The following is a 24,992-nucleotide window of genomic DNA, read 5'->3' as shown; positions in this document are numbered from 1 at the left end:
TTTTCTGCCCCTTAGTATAACTGGACGGATGCCATCTATCCCCAGGTGCCTTATTTTTAGCTTCAAAATCTCTTCTGCTTTCCTCTCAGTTATTACAAAACTATTTAGCTTCCTGTTAGAATTTGATATATTTCTGATATCCCATTTCCAAGAAACTTCTCATATGTCAATGTAGATGAAAGTATCTATTCAGATTGCCAGCAACTGGAATAGGATCATCAGCAGTTTTACCAAGAAGTATGCAACTCCTCTAACATATATACTCTGGTTTAATGATACAAAGATGGCTTATGGTTATTTTTTTAAGTTTCCAAAATATTGGTCATAAAGAAATAAAATCCTTTATTCAGATGCTTCTAAATTCAAGATATGCTGAACAAAGAAAAACAATGGAGTTTCTCCACCAGGCTGAGGAAAATCTTTCTAGTGTGGTAGACCATAATTCAGATGACACTGGTTCTTCAATCTGTTAACCTGCAATCTGTTAATCTGAAAGTGCAATGAAACTGGTTATTTTGTAAATGGCAAAAAGAGAACTAAAAACCATGGAGATCAGAGTGTACTTTTGTATCCTAAATGGCATGTTAACAACAATGAATATATTCCTTTAAATTTGCACTTAATTCTTATTATTTGCAAAATAATAAGAGAAGTTTACCTCAATATAGTACGTAGAACACTTCCCCCCTGTCGCAAACCTATGAAGGTCTTCAATACAGACCAATCATTAGGGTTTTTTGGTGCAAGGGCTATTTAGGCCATATTGCACCTATCACCGTTATGAATGTTACATATGCATGGTGATTTATGGCATTACTCAAAAACGATCATATAATTCTGTTTTCTAAAGTGAAAGAACTCCAGCAGATTAGCGTCGTTACCTATGATGTGGCAGATTGTCAAGGGTTCTTTAAAGTTTGGCAGAAAGCTAAAAGAGACTTGGCGGGCAGTGGTGTATAAAGTACACTCAACAAGAATATGCTTCATTTGTAAGTGGAGAGTTGCACTGTGTGCATTGTGGAGGATCATTACCTGTGAGGATCATTACCTCGCATACACCTCAATTGGCTTTTCTAATTCCAGCGCTCACCCCTACCGAGTTTTTTTTTTTTTTTTGGCCTTAGCCACTGAAATCTCAGGAAACTAGGTGGCAGGGCCTGCCAGAGTAAAATTTCATTCTGTGTACCTGGTCTGCCTCCACGAGGCCAAGTGTGGACAACGTTGGGCCTCAGTAGGGGTCCAGCGGCTAAACGGCCAGATGAACAACGATACACAACATTACACATATACAAAATCCACACACTTTTAAATCTCTGGCCTTCCCAGTGAACTGGTACACCTACAATGAAAGCAACGCGGAGATGGGAGAAATCCCTGGTGCCGTTAGACATCAATACACTTTACACTTTACCTGTGAGGAGATAAAGGTGGGTAAGATGACTGTGGCCAATTTGCACTTTGGTTAAGATTACTTCCTCCCTCCTGTTTATACGAAAACTGAAGGTCCACAGTTGCAGTTCAGGTTTTATTTGGCGGAGTTTATTATGCATTTGGGCTTGCCATAAAATTCTCCATATTCAATGAATTGAATTGTTCTTTACATATTCTTCATATGTTATTTTTGCAGTCAAGATACGGAACAATACTGTGATAATTCTCTGTTGGATGGATGTTTAGCGGCACAGTCCGCACATTCGTTTCCTGGTATCTCAGCATGGCCTGGAATCCAGCAGAAAATGGCCACTCGCTGGAGTTCTTGGAGATGCATCAGTTTGGATTTTATGAGCTTTATTAAAGGATGTGTTTGAGAAGAAGTATTCTGTAAAGCTATAAGCACACTTTGGGAGTCTGTGTCTATCATTAGGATGTAGATAATTTTTTTAATTTATCGCGAAGCTTCCTAACCTGGGAAAGGTATTTTTTGTTTATTAGAATATCAAGATTTTAAGGAAAGTTTAACAATATTATGCAATGTGGCAAGTGCTAGTTGTTTTATGCCCGAAATTTTTTGATTTAAATTGATCCTGCCAAACTATGGAACGATGTTGTTTTGAAGACAATATTTTAGAAAAGAAATATGGTAACTTTGGGCCGAGTATCTTAGTGTTAATTTAATGTAATTTTGTACCAAGCTGTTCAAAAAATCCCCCATAATTGTGTGTATTGATAGGTTATACCTGGAGAGAAAGGAAGTGAAAGAAATAGTCAATATGAGTTTAAAAAATGAATTAGATAGTATGAACCAGAGCTGTAATTCTCAATAAGTTTTATGTTGATATCAATATTTGTTCTACGAAAGTGTTCTTCAAAAGGAAGTGTTCTACATATTGAAGTGTTCTATATTGAAGTAAACTTCTCTTATTTTTTTTTTACAAATAAAACACTATATAATAAAATTTTCAAAATGTTTCATTATTTAAAATTTACCCTCAATTATAAGAGACACCATGGGTCTATTTGTATTGAAGAATCAGTGTAATAAGTCATTTAAATACGATGAAAGTTAAAGCTTCATGATTAAATATTTCACATACTATATGAAAACTTTGCAGATGATACAAAAGTTGACAGTAGGAATGTGCTATAAGCCTAATGACTCTGATCAGTATAATGAACAGCTATACAGAGAAATAGAGTGGGCCAATAAATCAGAATATCTTGGAATGAGGGATTTTATCTTTCAAGATATTGACTGGAACTTATGCTTTGGTCACTTGCACACTAGAAAGACTTTTGTGGATTTATTAGAGGATTGTTTTCAATAGCAACATGTTCAAGGGGAAACCAGAACCCTTGATCTGATTACCAGTAGTGATTCTTCATGTATCAAGAATCTGCAGATAAAGGAGCCACTAGGTGGCAGTGATCAGTGTGCTCATGTGGGATTTACTCAAAGAGGTAACTACCAGCAAAGGTAAAAGGAAGAGTTTTTGCTTTTGTAAAGGTGACTAGAGAGGTCTGAGACAGTTTTTAAAGTCTACACAGTGGGACCAACTGATGATGTTACCAACAGCAAATTCTAAATGGGAAGCATTCGAAAAATTATTCTTGGAAACTACTAGGCTTTTCATGCCAACCAAGAAATATTGTTCAAGGTTTAGGCCTAAATGGATGTCAGATGAACTAATGAGACATGTCGCAGAGAAGAAAATGCATTGTATACATATAAATTAACAGGTGACACAGACAAATATGGAAGATATAAGCCGGTCTGTAATCAAGTCACAAAGGAGGTTAGACAAGCAAAGGCAGATTACAAGAAATCTTTGGCAAAGGATGCAAAGTGTTCTTTACTTATGTAAACTTTAGAAGGAAGGGGATGAATCAGATAGGTCCACTTGACATCGATAGTTCAACTGTTGATGATCCTGCTCAGGTAGCTAACAAACCGAATGAGTGTTTTGCATCTACACATGAGGAGTTATTCAGGGAGGGGAATACCAGACGTGTATTAAACTATGGTAGTGAGTTAAATGATTTTTTAATAACTGAGAGCAAAGTGGAAGAGAAATTAAAGATAAACATAAAAAAGGCACCTGGGATGAATGGGATCTGTCCAGTTATATTAAAGGAGGCCGCAAAGGAAGTAAGCAAACCCTTAGCCATAATTATGAGAGCTTCCTTGGACTCAGAGGATGTATCCATGGACTGGAGATGTGCAAATGTGACCCCAAAGGATGACAAAAGTAATTACAGACCTGTTAGTTTAACTTCTGTTACAGAGAAATTAATGGAGGCACTGGTTAAACTTCATCTAGATCTTTAACCAGTTCGGACACAGTATGGGTTTGTTAAGGGGAAGTCTTGTCTGATCAATTTTAATGGATACACTTATGTGGTCACAAGGGAACTGGAAGCAAAAAATTTTGATATCATACACTTGGATCCTAGGAAAGCTTTTGATACTGTTCCACATAGAAGACTACTAGACAAATTCGAGCAGTATGGTATTAAGGGCAAAATGCTGCTAGGGATAAAGGAATAGTTGAGTGGGAGAAGACAGTGGTAATCAATGGACACTACTCTTCGTGGAGAAATGTTATTAGTGGAGTCCACCAGGGTTCAGTGTTGAGTCCATTGTTGCTTTCTGTATTAATTAATGATACTGATGAAGGCATATCAGGCTTAATGTCTAAGTTTGCAGACAATATGAAGGTTAGCAGGGTTCTTAATGACAGTACGCTACTGTAAGAGGATTTAGAAACGTCGAACAGATGGACTGAGAGGTGGAAACCAAGTTTAAAATTGACAAAAGTAAATGATTAAGTTTAACTTTGACTGTTGTGCTACTCTGGGGTAGCAGTAAACCTGAGTAACATATCAACTGTGTGGTACTACACTCAAGGTGGTAGAGAATGAAAAAGATCTGGAGGTAATCATTCAGTCAGACATGAAGTTTTCTGGGCAGCGAAGACAGTCTGCAAGAGTAGCTCATGGTATTTTGTCAATGATATACAGGAATTTTTCTAGCCGGGATAATCACCTGCTTATCCCTGCAGGTGATTATCCCTTCATAAGAGCAAAGGACTGCTCTTATGAAGAAATGCTTAAGATTTGCAAATTATACTGTCTAGCGACTAGGCATCTGTGAGGTGATCTGATTGAGGTGTATAAGGCCTTGAATGGTTTGAGCAAGCTCAATGCTGATGAGATTCTGACTCTTGCCCAGATTAATCGCCTGAGGGTACAAATTCAAATTGAGGAAATACAGTTGTAGAATAGATGTGCAGAAATTTGCCTTTAGCCAGCATGTGGTTGATTGCTGGAACAAACTTCCATCTGTTGTTGTAGAAGTGGACAGTTTAAATAAATTCAATGCAGAACTAGACAAACATTTGGAGCGAATGAATGGATGAAATGGGAAGGGGTTTTTTTTTTTTTTTGGCTGATGCTGTATAAGTTTGCTTTCTTGCATCATATGCCTCTACTAATGCTAATTCTAAGTTGGCAGGGTTATTAATGGCTGTGCACTACTGCAACAGGATCTAGAAAAGTTGAGCAGATTGGCTGAGAGGTGGCAACTGCAGTTTCACACTGATAAATGCATGGGTAGCAGGAACCCCAGAATAACCTACCAACTGTGCGGTACTACAGTCAGAGTGATGGACAATGAAAAGGACCTGGAGGTAATTGTGCAGTCAGATATGAAGTTTTCTGAGCAGTGCAGACAAGTTGCAAGAGTAGATCATGGGGTCTTGTCAATGAAATACAGAAATTTTGATAGCAGAGATAAAGCGATGATTATCCCTTTGCATAAGGCAGTGGTCAGACCAGACCTTGATTACTGCATACAGGTATAGATGCCTCATTTTAGGAAGGATGTAGAGCTGCTGGAATGAGTACAGAGAAGGGCAACAAGATTGGTGGGGGTGGTGGTGCTGCAGAAGAGACACCAGCGAGGTGATCTGATTGAGGTGTATAAGGCCGTGAATGGTTTGAGCAAGCTCAGTGTTAATGGGATTCTTCCTCTTGCTCAGATTATGCACCTGAGGGGGCATACATTCAAACTGATGAAAGACAGAGAATCAATGTGCGGAAATTTGTCTTTAGCCAGCAGGTGATTGATTGCTGGAATAAACTTTCGTTCGTCATTGTGGAAGTTGACAACTTAAATTCCAAGCAGAACCAGACTATCTTTTGGAATGAATGGATGGGTGGGTTTTTTTGCTGATGCTGTGTAAGCTTGCTTTCTTGCATCTTATGCCTCTACTAATGCTAATGACAGTCAAATATAATTCTCTGACCTGTATATGCAAACAATCTTGTAATTTATGATCATTGTCATTCTAAACATTTTATTCATTTGAATTTCATTTATACGGCATTTGAGATGTGAAATTTTTCTAATTACTTAAATAATTTTCCAGTAATGAATTGAATGAAAAACTACTTCAGTTTTAGAAAGTTGTCAAATTTTGGCACAACAGTCAGTTTCATAAACAGAAATGCAAGTTGAGAAAATTAATTGCACACTAGCTTCACAAGTCTTTCAGTGCTAGCATAACGATGATTATCACTTCAAAAAAAATCATTTTAAAAATATTCCAAAAGTGGTATAAATGGAAGAATACTGAGAAGCAACCAACTGCTTAAACTTATGTAGATGCAGTATGAAAAGTTTACCAACACAGCTCAGGTAAATCCACTCTTAGATCTTTAATTACCAAATTATTTTCAGAGAAATTGCCACAATGGCCAAAATTATTTTTTTTGCAAAAAGTTAACTTTACTGAAAATGTAAGAAAAATACTACAAAATTGGATTTCACAAGTGATACCTAACATGGAACATGATTATTAATTTCCAAAATATTTCAGGAACAATATTTCATTATGCGTCATGAGCAAAGCAAAAAACAACACTCTGAAATGAAAGTTTTTCTGCTTTCCTAACAAATGCAAAATTTTAGTCAAGTTTTAAACTGTGCTAATAGCACAAGTGTTTGTGCATTACCACAATTTATGAAACTGGAGGAGAGAGAATTCTCTTTCAGTAACTGAGTATGTATCAAATTCTAACATTAGAAATGAGCCAAAGATAAATTGTGCTATTTTGCCTTGTCAAAATAAAGTATTTGGTCTCTTTCTTTGCAGAAAGAAAAGGACTACTGGTATTATTTATCTGAAAATGCAGGAGCAATACTTTGCAAAGGATCTAATAAAATATTGTTTCGACAAATGATACACTGAAAAAGACCAGTCCTCAAGAAAATGGATTGGCAGTATGGGTCTGACTACCCCCAATTTGCCCAATCCCATTCCAATGGAATTTTTCCTCTAGAGTTATACAGGGTGTCTCAAAAATACACGGCATAACTTCAGGAATGAGTTCCTCATATGTAGACAATAAAAATATTTTATATCAACATAGTTCCGGAAATGCTCGGTTCCCAAGTTATTAACCATGAATGTCTTATCTCCCTTGTGATGATTTCCTTCATCACAAGGTACTGACAGAATCTGGTGACAGAATCCGACCATGTACAGGAGCAAGCGGATATGCACTTTATGAATGGTTTGGCGAACAGCAATGCTCTGGAGGCTCATCGTTTGTACCACAAAAGGTTCCCAGAACAAAGATGTCCAGACAAGAAAGCATTTGAAGGTATCCATTGCCACCTTTGTGAACATGGGACCTTTACACCTCGTGCTGCCGACAGAGGATGACCAAGATCCACGACTCCTGAAGTAGAGGAGGAGATTTTGGATGTTGTGCATGCCACTTCTGGAATCAGCACATGCAGAATAGCAATGCAACTGGCTGTTCAACGTTCTACTATTTGGAGAGTGTGGTGAGAACACTAACTGTATCCTTACCATCTGCAACAGGTATAGGCCTTGTCACCAGCAGATTACCCTGCATGAGTAATGTTCTGCCAGTGATTCTTGCAGTAGTGTGGTACAACTCCTCACTTTCCTGTCTTAGTGATATTCACAGATGAAGCACAGTTCACATGAGACGGAATCCAAAACTTTCACAACCAGCACGTACGGGCTGATTGTTTGTTATTTGGTTTTTAGGAGCATTAGCAACTAAGGCCATATTGCTCCGGGATATGCGGTGGTCATTCCCTGACCTTACCGCATCCTCCGTATTTGGTGGCGACGGGCTCGAACCCCAGTCTAATCAAGAAGCGTGTGCTACGCACTGCTGCTCCTTCCCACCTGGCTACAGAGGCGCCTACATGTATGGGCTGAGGAAAACGCACATGCAATTCTTCCATCACATCACCAACAGCGGTTCAGCCTCAACATCTGGGCAGGTGTTTTTGGTATTAAGTTATTTGGGCCCCCATGTACTTCCAAACAAACTCACAGGGCAGGGGTACATAAACTTTCTGGAAAACAACATGCCTAATTTCTTGGACGTCATGCCACTGATCATTCGTCAACAAGCACACTTGTTGACGAATGATCAGTGATCAACAAGCACACTTCATGCACATTGGTGCTCCCACACATTTCAGCCACCTAGCCTAAATTCAATTACCTGAATCGAATGTTTCCTGGTCAGTGCATAGGTAGAGGTGGACCAACTGCCTAGCCTCCACACTCACCTGATTTAAACCCACTCGATTTCTTCTTGTGGGGCCATTTAAAGTCATTGGTGTAGTCGACTCTGGTAGCTGATGTGGAAACTCTCTGCAATCGAAATGTGGCGGGTTGTGAGACAATACGAAACATGCCAGGAATTTGGAATCTTCTTCGGGAGTCCATGAAATGTCGATGTGAGGACTGTATTCAGGCAGAAGGTGGACATTTTGAACAATTACTATAAGGTGATGTGAACATTTAAGTGTCATTGACAGACTTTCAAAACTCGGAAACCAAGCATTTCCGGAACTATGTTGATATAAAATATTTTTATTGTTTGCATATGAGGAACTCATTCCTGAAGTTATGCCGTGTATTTTTGAGACACCCTGTATAGAGCAATGTCTTCATGCTTTCTTGTTTAGTAGTATGCCAGAAGTAATGGAAAGGATAAATACTACTATTCTGGTTACTCTTGACACACTCACATGCTGAAATTAATGTATATGATAACTATCATACTCTTGGAGCCCTCACTGAACAATTATAAAAATAGAAAACTCATTCACAGAACCTGTTACAACCAAACAATTTTAATTTCTGAGGCTTTTCGTACACAGAAAATGTCCACAAAAATCACCACCTCTTCAACAGATATTATAGTGATTTTAGAATTTCAATATTTATACCACACACTAGAATAACACTAGTTTTGTTTACAGAAGATTTTAAAATGGTGAAAATATTAACTCCAAGGGCTCGCATCTGGTGGGTATGAGGTTGGCACATCCAGGGTCCTGAGATATCATCATTCTTCTCTCTCTCTCTCTCTCTCTCTCTCTCTCTCTCTCTCTCTCTCTCTCTCTCTCTCTCTCTCGGTAACTCAGGAATTTTTTTTTTTTTTTTTTGGCTGGTGCAGCATAAGCCTCTGGCTTCCTTTCACCAGTGGCTGATAATAATAACAATAATAATAATATAAGTATGTATATGAATTACAGGTGTAAAATCATTTTTCAACAAAATGTTTCAGTGAGTCGAGGTAAGTTGAGCATTACTCATATAAACAGCAATTATTTATATTCCATAAAACATATACAATATTTTCATTCCAGGTTGTTAAATGCAACTGATTCCTCACCTCATGGATATTTCATTGTTCTGAAATGCAGTAAGAAGAGATGATCTTAAAAGATCTCTCCAAAATAGGGATTGTTTTATATACAAATAAGAGTGACAACATCACCAAGGTAAGTATATTTCAGGAAGAGATGTGAAAAAAATTTCCTAATTCCAGAGAGTAAATGCTCCATTATAAATAGACAGAATTTCTCTATATTACAAAATAGATTTTCACATATTATTTATTAGTAAAAATATCATTCCCTAATAACACAAAAATAAATAAAAGATAAATTAAATAAAACTTACACCTCTGGCATCTTTATCATCATCGTCATCGTCGTCATCATCATCATCTATCTAGCAATAAAGATTTTTCCATTATTAATAAATAAGAATACTTTAAAAGGTAGGAAATTTAACTATTTGATACATGGAAATAAGACATCAGGTTTTCTAGAAAAAAATAATTTTAATAATTTTACAGCGAAATCTTAAAAACAATTTTTAAGAACACCACTGTAATTTTTAGAAATTACAGTGGCATTCTTTAAAAATAAACACTGATACTATTAGATTCATGGAAAAAGCAGCTTTTCATTGTGAATTTTTACTAGGAATGGGAAAAAAAATTAATTTAGAGAGCAAAATGAAAAGAAGCTTTTTTAAAATTTATAAATATAGTTTTAAATATTCATTAATTAATAAAATTCAAGATGTTTGTAAAAACAAACTGCTAAACAGCTTCTGATTTAACCTCTTCCTTCATAGTTTGAGTTATTTGTTTTTTAGGAGCATTAGTAACTAAGGCCATATCACTCGTATCTGCATAGAGATACGAGTCAACGGTGTTTGAAATGCTGTTTGTGATGATGTTTATTCGTATTGAAAAGAGAGTGGCACTAAGAACAGAGCCTTGTGGGACTCCTTGTATGTATGTTTGAGATAAAACCTGCCAGTACCTAACTTGGAAAGATCTGTGCCGAAGGAAGCTTTGAATAAAATATGGTAAATGGCCTCTCATACGAATAGAATGGAGATCTTTTAGAATACCGTAGTGCCATGTGGTATCAAAGGCCTTCTCTATATCGAGGCATGTCATGGCAAGACGATTTCTGATGAATGCATTTCTTAGGTTGGATTCAGCTTTGGTCATGAGGTCTAGGGAAGATCTATACTTCTGAAAGCCAAATTGATCATCACTGATCATGTTTTGAAATTCAAGGTACCAGGTTAGTCGATGGTGAACCATTTTTTTCAAAGTCTTACTCAGGCAGCTGGTTAGAGAAAGTGGTCTATAGTTGTTAGGAATCGAATAATCTTTTCCAAGTTTAGGTATGACTATTACATAAGAATGTCACAAGAAAGTAGGGAATATATGTTCTGAGAATATCCTATTGTAAAAGTTTAGCAATGAAGACAGTGATTTCTGATTGAGATGTTGAATCATTATATTGTAGATTCCATCAGGGTCAGCAGAGCTATTTCTTGAGGTGGCAGTAGTAGTGGCATGTGATGCAGGAAAGCAAGTGTATGAGCTTATGCAGCATCAGCCAAAACAGAAAAAAAAAATTACAAAACAAATCACTCCAAATGTTTGTCCAGTTCCTCCTCAAATTTATTTAAACTATCAACTTTCACAATGACAGATGAAAGTTTGTTCCAGCAATTAACAACCCGCTGGCTAAAGGCAAATTTCCACACATCTACATCTGTCTTTCCTCAATTTGAATTTATGTCCCTTTAGGTTCGTAATTTGAACAAGTGGAAGAATCCCATCAGAATCCAGTGTGCTCAACCCATTCAAGGCCTTATACATCTCAATCAGATAACCTCGCAGGTGCCTAGTCTCCAGCCACTGCAATTTGCAGAACTTAAGCCTCTCTTGGTAAGAGGATCCCTTCATTTCCCTCACCAATCTTGATGCCCTTCTCTGTACATGCTCAAGCAAATCAACATCCTACCTAAAATGAGGCCTCCAGATCTGTACGCAGTACTCAAGGCGTGGCCTGACCATTGCCTTATACAGAGGGACAATCACCTCCTTTTCCCTGCTAGCAAAATTCCTATATATCATTGGCAAAACCCCATGACCTGCCCTGGCAGCCTGTCTGCACTGCTCAGAAAACTTCATATCTGACTGCACAATTACTCCCAGGTCTTTTTCATTTTTACCACATTAAGTGTAGTACCACACAGGTATATATAGACTCTTTCAGTTAAGGTATTGTGAGTGGTTGGTTATAGTGTAAAGGACATGAATTTTGAAGTTCAGTTTCCTTTTCACAGCTTCAGCTTTAATTTTTTGAAATGATCGTTGATATGCAGTTGAGGCAGACAATTCATAGAACACCGTTCCTAAGGCATTGGCAATTTCCTCAGCAGATCACCTTTCCTTCCCATTCCAATTAATAAAAGGAGAAGGCACCATATGATAATTACCATTGAGTTTCTTTATTTTTTCCCAGATTATTCGGATATCACTATCTTTGTTAATTGAGGTGGCAAATTTTAACCATGCGTTTTTCACCATCCACTGGATATAATGAGCTTTGGCTCTCAGTCTCTTGAAATTAGCATTAGCATTGGTAGAGGCATATGATGCAAGAAAGCAAGCTTATGCAGCATCAGCCAAAAAAAAAAACCCATTCCACTTCACCCCTCCGTTCGTTCGAAATATCTGTCCAGCTGAGCCTTAAATTTATTTAGGCTATCAACTTCCACGACAAGGGATGGAAGTCTGTTCCACCAACCAACTACCCGCTGGCTAAATGCAAATTTCCGCACGTCTATCCTACATCTGTCTTTCCTCAATTTGAATTTATGCTCTCTCAGGTGATTATTCTGAGCAAGAGGAAGAATCCCATCAGCACTGAGCATGCTCAACCCATTCAAGGCTTTATACACCTCTATCAGATCACCTCACAGGTGCCTAGTCTCCAGACACTGTAATTTGCAAAACATAAGCCTTTCTTCGTAAGAGTACCCCTTTGTTCCATTCACTAATCTTTTTGCCCTTCTCTGTACTTGTTCCAGCAGCTCTACATCCTTCTTAAAATGAGGCCTCCAGAACTGTAAACAGTACTCAAGGTGTTGCCTGACCATTGCCTTATACAAAGGAAGAATCACCTCCTTATCCCTACTAGAAAAATTCCTATATATCATTGACAATACACCATGAGCTACTCTTGCAGCCCGTCTGCACTGCTCAGAGAACTTCATATCTGCCTGCACAACCATCCCCAGTCCCTTTCACTCTCTACCACTGTCAGTGTAGTACCACAGAGTTAATATGTTGCTCTGGGGTAGCTGTTTCCCATATGCAGTACTATACATTTGTCAATATTAAACTTCATTTGCCACCTCTCAGCCCATCTGCTCAACCTTTCCAGATCCTGTTGCAGCAGCATAGTGTCAGTAGTGTCCTAGACAACCCTGCCAACCTTCGTATCGTCTGAAAACTTGGACATTAAGCTTGATATACCATCATCAATATCATTTATAAATACAGAAAACAATAATGAACCCAACAGTGAACCCTGAGGGACTCCACTAATAACATTAGTCCACGATGAGCAGTGCCCATTGATTACCACTCTGTCTTCGCCCCCTCAACCACCCCTTTATCCATAGCAGCAATTTGCCTACAATGCCACACTGCTCCAATTTGTGTAGCAGTCTTCCATGTGCAACAGTATCAAAAGCCTTTCTAAGGTCCAAGTATATAATATCAAAGTTATTCCCTGCATCCAGTTCTTTTGTGACTGCATCATAGTATCCAATCAAATGGGTCAGGCAAGACTATCCCTTAACAAAACCATGCTGTGTCCAAGCTATAACTGAAGTCTTGTCTAGTTGATCCTGCAGTGCTTCTTTAACCAGTGCCTCCATTAATTTTCCTGGAACAGAAGTTAAACTCACAGGTCTATTATTACTTGTGTCGGCCTTTGATCCTCCTTTGTGAATTGGGGTCACATTTGCACATCTCCAGTCTATGGGTACCTCCTCTGAGTCCAAGGAAGCTCTCATAATTATGGCTAGGGATTTGCTTACTTCCTTTGCTGCCTCCTTTAATATAACTGGACAGATCCCATCCACCCCAGGTGCCTTTCTTGAATTTCTCTTCAACAATTTCTCCTCCACTTTACTCTCAGTTATTACAAGATTCTCTAGCTTACTTTTTTTGCCAGAATTGAATACACCTCTGGCATTCCCCTCGCTGAATAACTCCTCACATGTGAATGTCAATACAAAATATTCATTTTGTTTGTTAGCTACCTGAGCAGGATCATCTACAGTTGACCCATCGATATCAAGTGGACCAATCTGATTCATCCCCTTCCCTCTAGAGTTTACATAAGTAAAGAACTCTTTGCTGTTTTTCTTTGCATCCTTTGCCAAAGATTTCTCGTGATCCCTTCGCCTGCCTAACCTCCTTTGTAACTTGGTTACAGATCAACTTATATCTATCATAGCCTTCTGTATCACATGTTAATTTATATGTATCCCATGCATTTTTCTTCTCTGCCATATGTCTCATTAGTTCATCTGACATCCATTAGGCCTAAACCTTGAACAATATTTCTTAGTTGGTATGTAAAGCCTAGTAGCTTCCAAGATAAGTTCTTTGAATGTTTCCCATTTTGAATTTGCTGTTGATAACATCATCAGTTGGTCCCACTGTATAGAATTTAAATACTGTCTCAGACCATCATAGTTGCCTTTACGAAAGCAAAAACCCTTCCCTTAATCCCTGATGGTAGTTACCTCTTTGAGTAAATCCCACTTCAGCACACTGTGATCACTGCCACCTAGTGGTTCATTTATCTGCAGATTCTTAATGCATGAAGAATCACTACTGATAATCAAATCAAGAGTATTACTCCCTCTAGTTGCCTCCCGAACATGCTGATGTAGAAAACAATCATCCAATAAATTCACAAAAGCCTTGCTAGTGTGTGAGTGACCAATCCACAAATTCCACTTAATATCTGGGAAATTAAAATCCCCTATTATAAGACTCTCTGATGTACTGGCCCACTCTATTTCCCTGTACAGTTTCTTATTATACTCATCAGAGTCATTAGGCCTATAGCACACTCCTACTCTCAATTTTGATCTCCCAATGCTCATGTCACACCAAACTGACTTGATACTGCAATGTCCAGCGATGTCGAATGGCTTCACTTTCTTGGATTTTATGTGTTTCTTAATTAATAGCATAACCCCTCCTCTCTTCCTATCCTGTCCATCCTTTCTGCAGACGTACCCCCCAAATTCCAGTTCTGTATTCCTCATATCTGTGTGACACCACGTCTCTGATATCCCAACAATATCCGCCCTTGATGCTTTGAGCAATACCTCAAATTCATCAAATTTATTTACGAAACTCTTAGCATTGGTGTACACGCAAGTATACATGAAACTGTTTCTATTCTTAGCTACCCTAACACAAGCCATGTGTTTACTTGTACCGCAATGACTCCCAGCAGTGTCTGAAATATCCTGCATCTTGTTTTTCAGGCTTCTGCTCATTCCAATAGAAGCAGTGCAAGAATCACTTTCATCTCTGCCAGTGGCTACTGTTAATCTATTAGTCTTTGTATCCCCCCAAACTAGCAGTTTTCCGACCCACCTAACACTGCCTCGATAGCATCAGCAAATAATCTTGCACCCTTTCTATTTAAGTGTATCCCATCCCTGTAGAAGCAGTCTCTCATGTTAATAAGTACAGTCCAGGCTGAAAAAAAATTCTACCCCTTGAGCCTTGCACAATCTTTCCAGGGCCGAATTGATCGACAAGGCTCTCATCATATACTCCCTCCTATCGTGCCTGGGCAGAATTGCAGACACTTTCAAATTCAACCCTAATTCACAGCTGTTTTTCAACAGTGTCCTGTACTTGTTAAGTAATTCTGCCGGTCTCCTACTCTTGATATCATTAGTGCCAACGTGTACAACTATATCACCTTTTGTGCCCTTAAAAGATGATATCTGCTCTACAATGTCATCAACCTTTGCCCCTGGCAGACATACTCTGGTCCTGTTCCACCTGTCCTTTTTACAAAGCATGTTTCCGTTTCCCTGACAATAGAGTCACCAACAACTACTAGTTCCTGTGGGACCAGCGCATTCTGCCTTGGGGTTTGCCGCTGTTTTGGGTGATGAACAAGTGCAAGCTCTGGCGTTGATGTGGGCAGCTGAGAGCTTGATGGGCTCCTCAATTTAGATCCTTCAAGGGCACCCACCCTGTCCTTCAAGCTCTCATATAGGCCCATAACAATGCCGGGTTGCCTGATTTCCTTACACTCCTTACATCGCGCACGCACACACACACACACACACACACACACACAAACATCCCCCGTGGCAATATCATGTCCCATACCAGACTGCTCCCTAGACATCATGCATGCAGTGCATTTTAAAAGGCTGTAATTCAGAGGGCAACTCCCCCCCCCCTCAGTTCTCCCCTGAGCCACAGCACTCCCATTAGCTTGAGCCTTTTGCTTTGCTGCTCTGAGTTATGATTTCGATTTAATTGCAATAAAATTTCAATTTCAGTTCAAAATTATAATCCTAAACTTGTATCCCAACACAGTTATAACACTATATATATTTTTCAGTATCGAGTATTATCTACGAGTTCTGTTTATATAACTTCCATATCAAGTTATGTATTAATTAATTATGTTAGAATCCAAGTCGTTATACGTATTTAGTTAAAAAGTACAATTTAACTGACAATGAAGTTTATCAAGATTAATAGATTTTACTGATTGATTGACAATATTATATCATATACTATACTATATTAAACTTACGCTATCTAGTTCGGGATATAACATTGTATCGTATAACAAAGGCGGCAAAGTTATGAACGGTAAATCTACGGACACTTAAGTATTAACTAACTTCGAAATCTCGCTGTCTAAATTCAGAATAAACTAACGAGCCTGACTAAGTCTATAAGCTACTTATAGAAAATAATTTGATGTAAAAAATGTTCAATAAAGTGGCTAAATATAGCTAAAAAAAAGTTCTCGTTCAGCGGAGCTGCAACTTGTAACATGTGGATTTGATACCCTTACCGATACTTTTATGCAATTCCAAGGCCAAGTAAAGAATAAATACACTAGATTAATCAGAAAATCACAAAATAATGCTATACTACTAAATTTAAATCAAAAGTTTTAGAAAAACAATAATTTCAAATCAATAAATAAGAAAAATCCACTTAGACATGTTCAAAGCCTGGTTCAAACCAGGCTTTGAACATGTCTGGTTCCCACTAGCCTCATCTGCTGATGAGGCTCCCACTAAATTAATAATGTTGGCAGTGGTGGGATGTTTGCGGAAGATGTTCGATGCTGCATTTTTTTTTTCTCTTTGTTACAATCACTATTCCATCAGTGATTGTTATGCCGATGGTTTTTTATCTGAGACTCTGAGATGGCGGCCTTGCAGCAGCTAGTATCTGCATTGTGATATGATCTGTGACGGTGTCAATAGCAGAAGACTATGATGTCATCATCAAAAGCTACATGACGGGTAAATTTTGTCCAGTTTGTTCTGGAAAATTTCCATTTTGCTTTTTGTTTCTGTTTGTTTGGAATGGGTAGTTTGAATACTACAGATCAGTGGATAGCGGTCACTGTTTAGAGGATTGTCATGTACTGCCCACTCTATAGTTGGGAAGAGGATCGGAGAGCAAATTGAGAGATCTATTGCACTGGTTGACCCAGTAAGAAAATGATGTCAGTTGGTAAACCAGAATTTAATAGTGTTAGATTCTCTCTGTCAAGTAACATTTCAGTAAGCTCACCACATCCATCTGAGACCAGAGTACCCCATAATGGATGATGTCCATTAAAATCTCCTAATAAACAATTAGGAGATGGTAAAAGAGAAATAAGATTTTCCAGTTGGTGAATTATACATCATTGGTTCGGCGGAAGATAAATTGAGACCAGTGTCAGAGTGATATCAATTACTACATGCGTGGCAACAGCTTCCAATTGTGTTTTGCAAACTCCATGGGGGGCTGTTAGTATCGGATCAATCTTGTCTGTAGATAGTATAATTTTTCGACAGAAATAGATTTTTGTTGTTAAATTCTTTTCTTATAAGCATATGGCAGCAGGATTGTAATGGTGAATTAGTTTTTAGATCTCATCAATATTGCTGCAAAAACCTCTGCAATTCTGTTGTATAATTTGTTCTATTATTTTGTTTTGTGAGCAGAAGATGAGTCTGTCTGCTTTTTGTGAGTCACTTGTTTATATCTGAGTTTTGATTTTCTTTTCTTGAAAAATTTGGGCGTCCTGAGTCATTGCTTTCTTCCATATCATCTGCATGTATTTCAAGCAGATCTAAGTTGGTGGTATCATCTGTGTCCATGCTTGAGGGGTGAGATTGCTTCACCTCAACTGGATCTGATTTTAGCAAATTCTTCACTGCTTGACAAATGGGGAAGTCTCTGGGATGAAACTGTCAGTAGTGTATTACTGCATTGATCAACTACCTTTGATGGAGATGGATGCTGGACCAACTGGGCTTGATTTCAGACTGATCGAGCTTAGTCTGAGATCAATGTGTCTGGAGGGATGGACACTTCTGTCTGACATGAGTAGCAGTTACTGATTGGCAAGTAGCAGAAGCATAAGTGCATTTTGGCATACTTGATTTTACTTGTTTTCTTTTTTTTTTTTTTAACGTAAACCCCAATCACGAGAGGTATTAGAACCTATAGTACTTAGTACCGTGCTTGGGTTGGAGGTTGAGAAGACGAAAGAAGATATTTCTTGAACTTAGTCTTTCCATTGGACTTAACTTCTGTAGACTGTAATTTACAGGAAATATGTATGAAGGAAGGTTGTTCCGGAAAACGGCAGTTGAATGAATAAATGAGGAAGATGAAAAGTTGGTTCTGTGGGTTTGAAGGTGGCCAGTAAATGGATGTTGGCTGGTGGTGGCACGTGTTCGGACCGTTTTGAAAGAGAGTGGGAATTATAGAAGCCAATTCAGAAGAACAGTGCCCATGGAAGTATCTGTAGAAGAGGCATGCAGCAGAAACAGTACGTCTATGAGACAGTGACAGAGTGGAGAGACTGTTAGAGATGAATCATTAATTAACCTAACTGCCCTCTTCTGAATGGAATCAAGAAGCATGAGAGAGGTGTTGGGGGCACCACCCCACATGTGGGAACAATATTCCATGACTGGGCGGATTTGCAATTTATACAGAGTGAGCAGCTGTTTGGAAGAAAAGTAACGCTGAGAGCGAAAGAGAAAACCAAGTTTTTTTGATTCAGACGAAGCAATATTTGTAATGTGCTTGTGCCAAGAGAGATTAGCAGTCAGGGTAATCTCCAAAAGAGATATATCATTTTGCATAGAAATCGGAGTGTCATTAAAGATAAGCATAGGAGCAGAAGACTCCTTTTTGCAAGATATAAGACAAGACTGAGTTTTAGAAGGGTTGAAATCAACTAAGTGGTCTTTGCCCCACTGAACAATTACACAAAGATCGGCATTTAAGGAATTGGTAACAGATTTTCGAGAAGTTAAAGATGATTGAGCAGGACAAGGTTTCTCAAAATGGAAAGTAGAATGCAATGTGGTATCATCGGCAAAACTATGGATAGGATTTCCAGTCAATGGAAGAAGGTCATTAATATACAAGAGGAAAAGAGTGGGAGAAAGAACTGAACCTTGGAAAAAAACCTTGGAGAAAGAAAGGAACTGAACCTTGGGGGACACCGGCATTAGTGGAGAAGTTAGAAGACAGAGAGCCATCTACCATCACCCTCAGTGAGCAATCAGAGAGAAAACTGGATAACCAATTACTAAAAACAGTTGGCAAACCATAAGATTGAAGCTTATATAGAAGACCTTTATGCCAAACACAATCAAAAACCTTTGAGATATCAAGAGCAACTACTTGTGTTTCACAGAAGCTTTCCATTGAATTAGTCCATAAATGGGTAACATAAGCCAGAATATCACCAGTGGATCGACACTGACGGAATCCAAACTGGCAATTGTTGATCAGACAGAATGTTTCTAGGTAGTTTAAGAGTTGGCGGTTAATTGCTTTCTCCATTACTTCAGAAAGAGTAGAAGTAATTGCAATGGGACGATCATTGCATGGGAGGGATCTGTCACCCTTTTTAGGAACTGGCTGGATATGAGCAAATTTCCAAGCAGAAGGAAAAACACCTTTGGAATAAGAAAGTGTAAAAAGGCGGCAAAGAATAGGAGTAAGTTCAGGAGCACAGGTTTTGAGAACAAGTGGAGAAATACCATCAGGACCTGGAGCTTTCTTAGCATCAAGATTCATCAAAATCCTTCTGATATCCTTTTGACGGAAGACCACAGGAGGCATTGAATGGAGCATGCTGGGAATGGTGGGAGGTGTTTTACCAAGATCATTAATACATGAGTTGGGAAAAATATGGGATGCTAGCAGGTCAGCTTTATCCTTGCTGAAATGACAATAGAACCATCTTGGTTTTGACTGTGGTGGGAGTAGAGATAGGCAAAAGTTGCCTATCTCTGCTCCCACCAGGTGGCCAGTAGCTTTGACAAGAGACCAGAATGCTCAGCTGCCATTAGAACAAGAAGCAAGTTTTCTACTCTTAGCCTGTTCAAAATGTAGTTTGGACTGATTAATAACTGCTTTACAATTGTTGCGAGCTTTGGTGTAGGCAGAAAATGAAACAGGAGAATTAGAAAAAAGCCAATTACGATATGCAACATTCTTCTCTTGAACAGCCTTAGCACATTTATTGGAAAACCAAGGTTTATTTAAAGGACGATATTTTAAAGTGGAGTGTGGGATAAAGGATTCCATTCCTGCAAGAATAATTTCACTGACACGATCTGAGCAAACGTTGACATCAGAAGTTTCAAAACAGTAATCCGACCAAGGAAAAGAAGTCTCGCAGGTCATTCCACTTTGCATTCTTGTAATGCCAAACACAGCACGAGGTTGGGAATAGTCATGGGATAAAGGTTCCATTGGAGAAGAGACAATCAACAAATTGTGATCTGAAGTGCCTAAAGGCCCTCTCATATCGACCGTGTACTTAGAAGGGTTGTTTGTGAGAAAAAGATCAAGTGTATTGACTGTATGATTAGGATTGTCCGGTATTCTTGTAGTTACCTACAATCTGTGCCTACAAATTAGTCTGTAGTTACCTACAATATGAACAATCTTTGCAAGGTCATTAGTAATTGCAAAAGCCTCAGCATATTGACCAACTGGGTCAGTGTGACTAGAAAACGGAAACCAGCTGGAGTTGTGAACATTAAAATCACAAGATAAATTACCTCACTGTTAGAAAAGTTGGACTGGAAAAAGTCAATTTACAGAGAGAGGAAGTCAAAGAGCTCCAAATGATTAGTGGAATTGGGAGAACGGCAGAGACAACAGATGAATTTGACACAATGAGGTAGAGAGATTTTAAGCCAAAGAAGATCAAAGAGAGGAGATTCCAAATTGCCAAGTCTCTGACAGGGAATATCAGAACGGACATATGCACAAGTACCACCTTTGAGGCGAAAGGAATCATACAGCGAATAATTTGGGCATCTGAGATGAACAGTAGTTGAATCAACCGATAACTGAGATTCTGTCAGAAAAAGTACAGGTTTGGCACACTGCAAGTGGAAATGGACATCGTTGAGATTAGAATTGAGACCATGTATATTTGTGAAACGAATTAGGAAGTGCTTGGGAGGTTTAGATCTTTTTGCAGATAAACTTGCTCTATTTGTTTGACAATTCATGGTGTATTCAATAATGAAATTTTTGGATATGGCATATACATGGTAAGAATATACCCAGATCCTTGACATAACGTGGCCTCGACAATGCTCCCCGCATACACACTACTTGGACTCCCTCCAGTCACTGTCTTGCAGAGTAGAGGTAGCAAGATTATACACTAGCTGATCCAGTAGCCTCCTAGAGAGTTACCAGTAGGTTCGATCCAGTGTACTCACTAGCGGCCGGCCTGCGAACACCGTTTTAGAGCTGTACCCTCGAAATGTAAGGAATATTGGATCTCGCCACGATGTTCATCATAACCTCAAAAATCATCAATCATACTGCATGATGGAAGAGATAGGGAAGGGTTGACTGGAACTTAGCTCTAGAGACTAAACATGGGTTCCACCATTTCAAGCCTCCAAAAGAGCAAAGTGGTGGTATTGCACTGGTTGATGAGAGTAATATACCACCTAGTACTGCCTGGTAACATAGAGGGGCGGCATTCCTCCATGTGGTGTGGGTGCCACACCTCAACCCCTGCTTACGTTGGTTCACACCTGAATGGTCACCCACCATGTACTTGTGCATGGAGGTTATACCCAGGATTACTAACAGTCCCACCATCGTGAAGGTGCAAACAGAGGATTTGGCTGTCACAGACCGTCCGGACTTCGCCGAAATTGGGTCCACTTGACTGGACCCAATTTTTGGCGTACAGCCGAAATTGGGTCCAGTCAAGTAGGTAGCAAGTACAGCTTGTCTGGCATATCTGAGAGAATGTCTGTGACAACCTCAAGGACCTCTTGCCTCTTGGTAGGAAACTTTATTTTCAATTTTATACTTTTGTATTTTTTTCCCCAACTTCCAAAAGTCGCAGTCTTGGGAATATGCCTGATGGTTGCCCTTGCAATTTAGACACTGTGGGGTTGATGCCTTACATTCCGTTTGTGTATGAGTTTTACACCCACAGTTTGCACATGTTGCATCTCCATGGCAAGCTGTCTGGGAATGGCCGAATTTCTGGCATTTGAAACATCTTAGGGGGTTCGGGATATATGGCCGAATGCTACAGTTTAAATATCCTGTCTTGACTAGGTTTGGAGAACTGAAAGTTAAAATTATACTCCAGTAGGGTCTATACTGCCATCTTTACAGATCATGATCCTTTTTGCCTGCGTGACTTTTTTTTTATTTAAGTTCCTGAATTATTTCATCTTCAGGGATTCTCAATAAATCCCATTCAGTGATCACTCCCTTTGAAGAATTGAGGGTGTTATGTGGTGTGATTCCACTCAAGAATGTCAGACATAATAATAGTTCAGAGTGTCGAGAATTGGTGGTCCATTAACAAATCCCCAGATTGGAGACATTTCACCATTTTTAGTGAACCTGCGGCACGTTTGAGGCATCTCTGAATGATAAAGGGGGAGAGCTTGCTTACAGGTTGCTGACAGAGAAAGTATTATTAGGAATACTGATGATTCCTATCTGTCAGTGTCCTTTTTCATTCTCTTCGAGAGAGAGAGACAGAAGTCATGGTCAGTATTGTATTTATCACTTTATTGAGAGTACTTTGGCTCTAAACATGGAAATTCATTTGTTTCCATCTTTGCTCCTTTTAGCCCTGAAGGTTGGTCCCCCCCCCAGGTTACTGGTCCACCCTGTGGAGGCAGGAGCACTGCCACTAACCAAGAGGTTGTTTAAGTTAGTAGAGTTGGTTAGTGATATATATAAAGAATAAGAAAAGAAAGGTGAATTGCCTTTCTTACTTTGACTTTTAAAGCACAGACCACCTCAAGTAAATAAAATAAGAGCCACACTCGAAAATAAACAAAACTATATCACTTTCGAGATCAAATAATCACAGGAAGAAAATTGCTTGTCACTATCGCTTGGGGCCGAACGGGTATATATTGTTAGGTGAAAGGTACAGTGATACTAGAGTTAGAATTTGTCCAACTGATACAAGTACTGCAACAGCTTCTAAGTGGGTATGAAGCAGAATGTTTCTATAAGGTATTTTATAGTCAATTAAAATCTTGATGCTTTCACACGCGGATAATGAAGAGTTTCTACATTTCCTGTAAATGGTAAAATTTTTGATTGACTGAGTTACTTGTGGAGTTATATTAGTCTCTTGTAAGCAAACGGCTACAGGATTATATCAGGAGATTAAATCATAGATGTCATCGGTATTGCTGCATAAACCTCTACAAATCTATTGTACAATGTGCTGCATTATCTGGGTTTGAAGGTGAAGGCAAGTCTGCTTCTTGTGAATGGTTTGTTTTTGACAGTTATATTTAGTTTTTTTCCTAAGAAAATTGGGGCATCTGAAATCTGTACTCTTCTACATCATCAGTTTGACAATTCAGTCTCCATATCATCTTCTGCGTGAAGATCAAGGACTGTTTCATTTTGTGCAGTTGTATCTTCAGAGTCCATTCTATTTGAGTTTGGCTTTTGCAATTCAGTGGCTTGTTGCCTTTGTGATTTGAATTTTATCACATGATGAAATTTTACTTATTTCATCAGCTAGAACAGGTTTGGTGATAGGTTGATGTACTGATAGCACAAATTGTGCCCATTTTTCAATGGATGTATTGAGCAGAAATATCTCAGTTTGGGTTGAAACAGCTTGGCACTTTTATATAATGGAAGTGTACGTGCATTTTGGGATTGTTGTCTATTTGCTTTCTTGCTTCTTAATATGTAACCTTATTCTTGATCTTATACTTTTGTACTCCCCCCCCCCCCAAATTTTCCAGAGGTTGCATGATTTTGAGTATGCTGGATTGTCATTCTTGCAATTTGGACATTCCAGAGACTTTGCAGTACACTGTTTGTGAATGATTTTTTGACCCACAGTTAAGACAAGTAGTTTCACCTCTGCATGTTGTCTGGGAATGACCAAACTTTTGGCACTTGAAACATCTTAAAGGATTTGGAATGTATGGTTGGATATGGCAGTGCAGGTAGCCTGCTTTCACTGAGGTCAGCAGATTTGGTGTACTAAAGGTCAATATAATATTACATGTTGGAACAAGTTTGTCGTCCTTCTGTATCATAATTCTTCTTGCTTGAATTACTTTCTGTTCTAGTAATTCCATGATTATCTTTTCAGTGACATTCAAAAAATCCCACTCACTTATCACTCTTTTTGAGTGAGTTCAATGTGTTAATGTGGTGTGACTTTTATTGAGATTCCACTTATAGATGACATTTTTAATAATAATTCAGATGGCTTGCATGAGTGGTCTCAATTAAAAAGATCTCCTGACTGGAGCCGTTTCAGCATTTTTGGTGTACTTGCTGCATTCTAGAGATATATCTGGATGACAAAGGGAGAGCGTTTGCTTATCAGCCAAGTTGATAACTAATGCATTATCAGAAAATGCTGGTGGTTCTGATTTGTTAGAATCCTTTTTCATTTTTTTGGAAGACTGATCGTCTTCCATTCTGCAGGTCTCAGCATGTTGAGAGCCTATCAGCTGTAGCGGTGGACATGCATCACAGTCCATTGTTGCTCTTTTTAGCCCTGGGAGTGAGCTTTTCCTCCCATGTTTCTGTCCCCACCATGGGGAGGCTGGAGCGGTGCCACCGAGTGACCAAGCAGCTGGAGTAGGTAGTTTGTTAGTGTAAAAATTAATAATTTTTCTAGGAAAAGAAAGGTGATTTTCCTATCTGGGTTCTTACTCAAGATCTGTTAAGTACAGAACCACTTAAACAACTGAGATTGAGAAAAGCACTGGAAAGAAAACACTCAAAATATAGTGACCTTTCTGAAATCGCTCAGAAAGGTCACTATATATTGACTAGGGAAAAAAAAAAAAAAAAAAAACGCTCGGACACTATCACTTGGCACTCAGGGCCCTCTTACAATGATCAAGTCTACTATGCTACTCACAGCTCTCAGCAAGGGCAGAGTGGGGAAAATTAGCTGTTTGAATAGTTCTCTCATGCTCAGACGTTTGGGCTCTAAAACCATCCAGAAGATTCTAAGGAATAACAAAGGACAGACAATTCACATGGTAGATAACCATGTTTTAGTTAATTTGTTTAGT

The 24,992-nt window shown here is 38.8% G+C and overlaps 1 protein-coding gene across 8 annotated transcripts in view; it reads right to left on the bottom strand.

Annotated features, from left to right (window-relative positions):
- Mctp (multiple C2 domain and transmembrane region protein) overlaps positions 1–24,992 on the bottom strand; it is a 690,267-nt gene that overhangs the window by 85,922 nt on the left and 579,353 nt on the right. For all 8 annotated transcript variants that reach the window (XM_090373448.1, XM_090373456.1, XM_090373439.1 and 5 more), the window contains one exon: positions 9,462–9,512. In XM_090373448.1, the coding sequence (XP_090229574.1) occupies positions 9,462–9,512 (51 nt within the window). The remainder of the gene's footprint in view (positions 1–9,461; positions 9,513–24,992) is intronic.

The sequence above is a fragment of the Mastigoproctus giganteus genome, chromosome 1 (assembly GCF_048544385.1).
Source record: "Mastigoproctus giganteus isolate SK-2022 chromosome 1, ASM4854438v1, whole genome shotgun sequence".
In the NCBI taxonomy this organism is placed as follows: domain Eukaryota; kingdom Metazoa; phylum Arthropoda; class Arachnida; order Uropygi; family Thelyphonidae; genus Mastigoproctus; species Mastigoproctus giganteus.
Note: the sequence above shows the minus strand (reverse complement) of the source record. Positions and strands in the feature narration are given on the sequence as shown.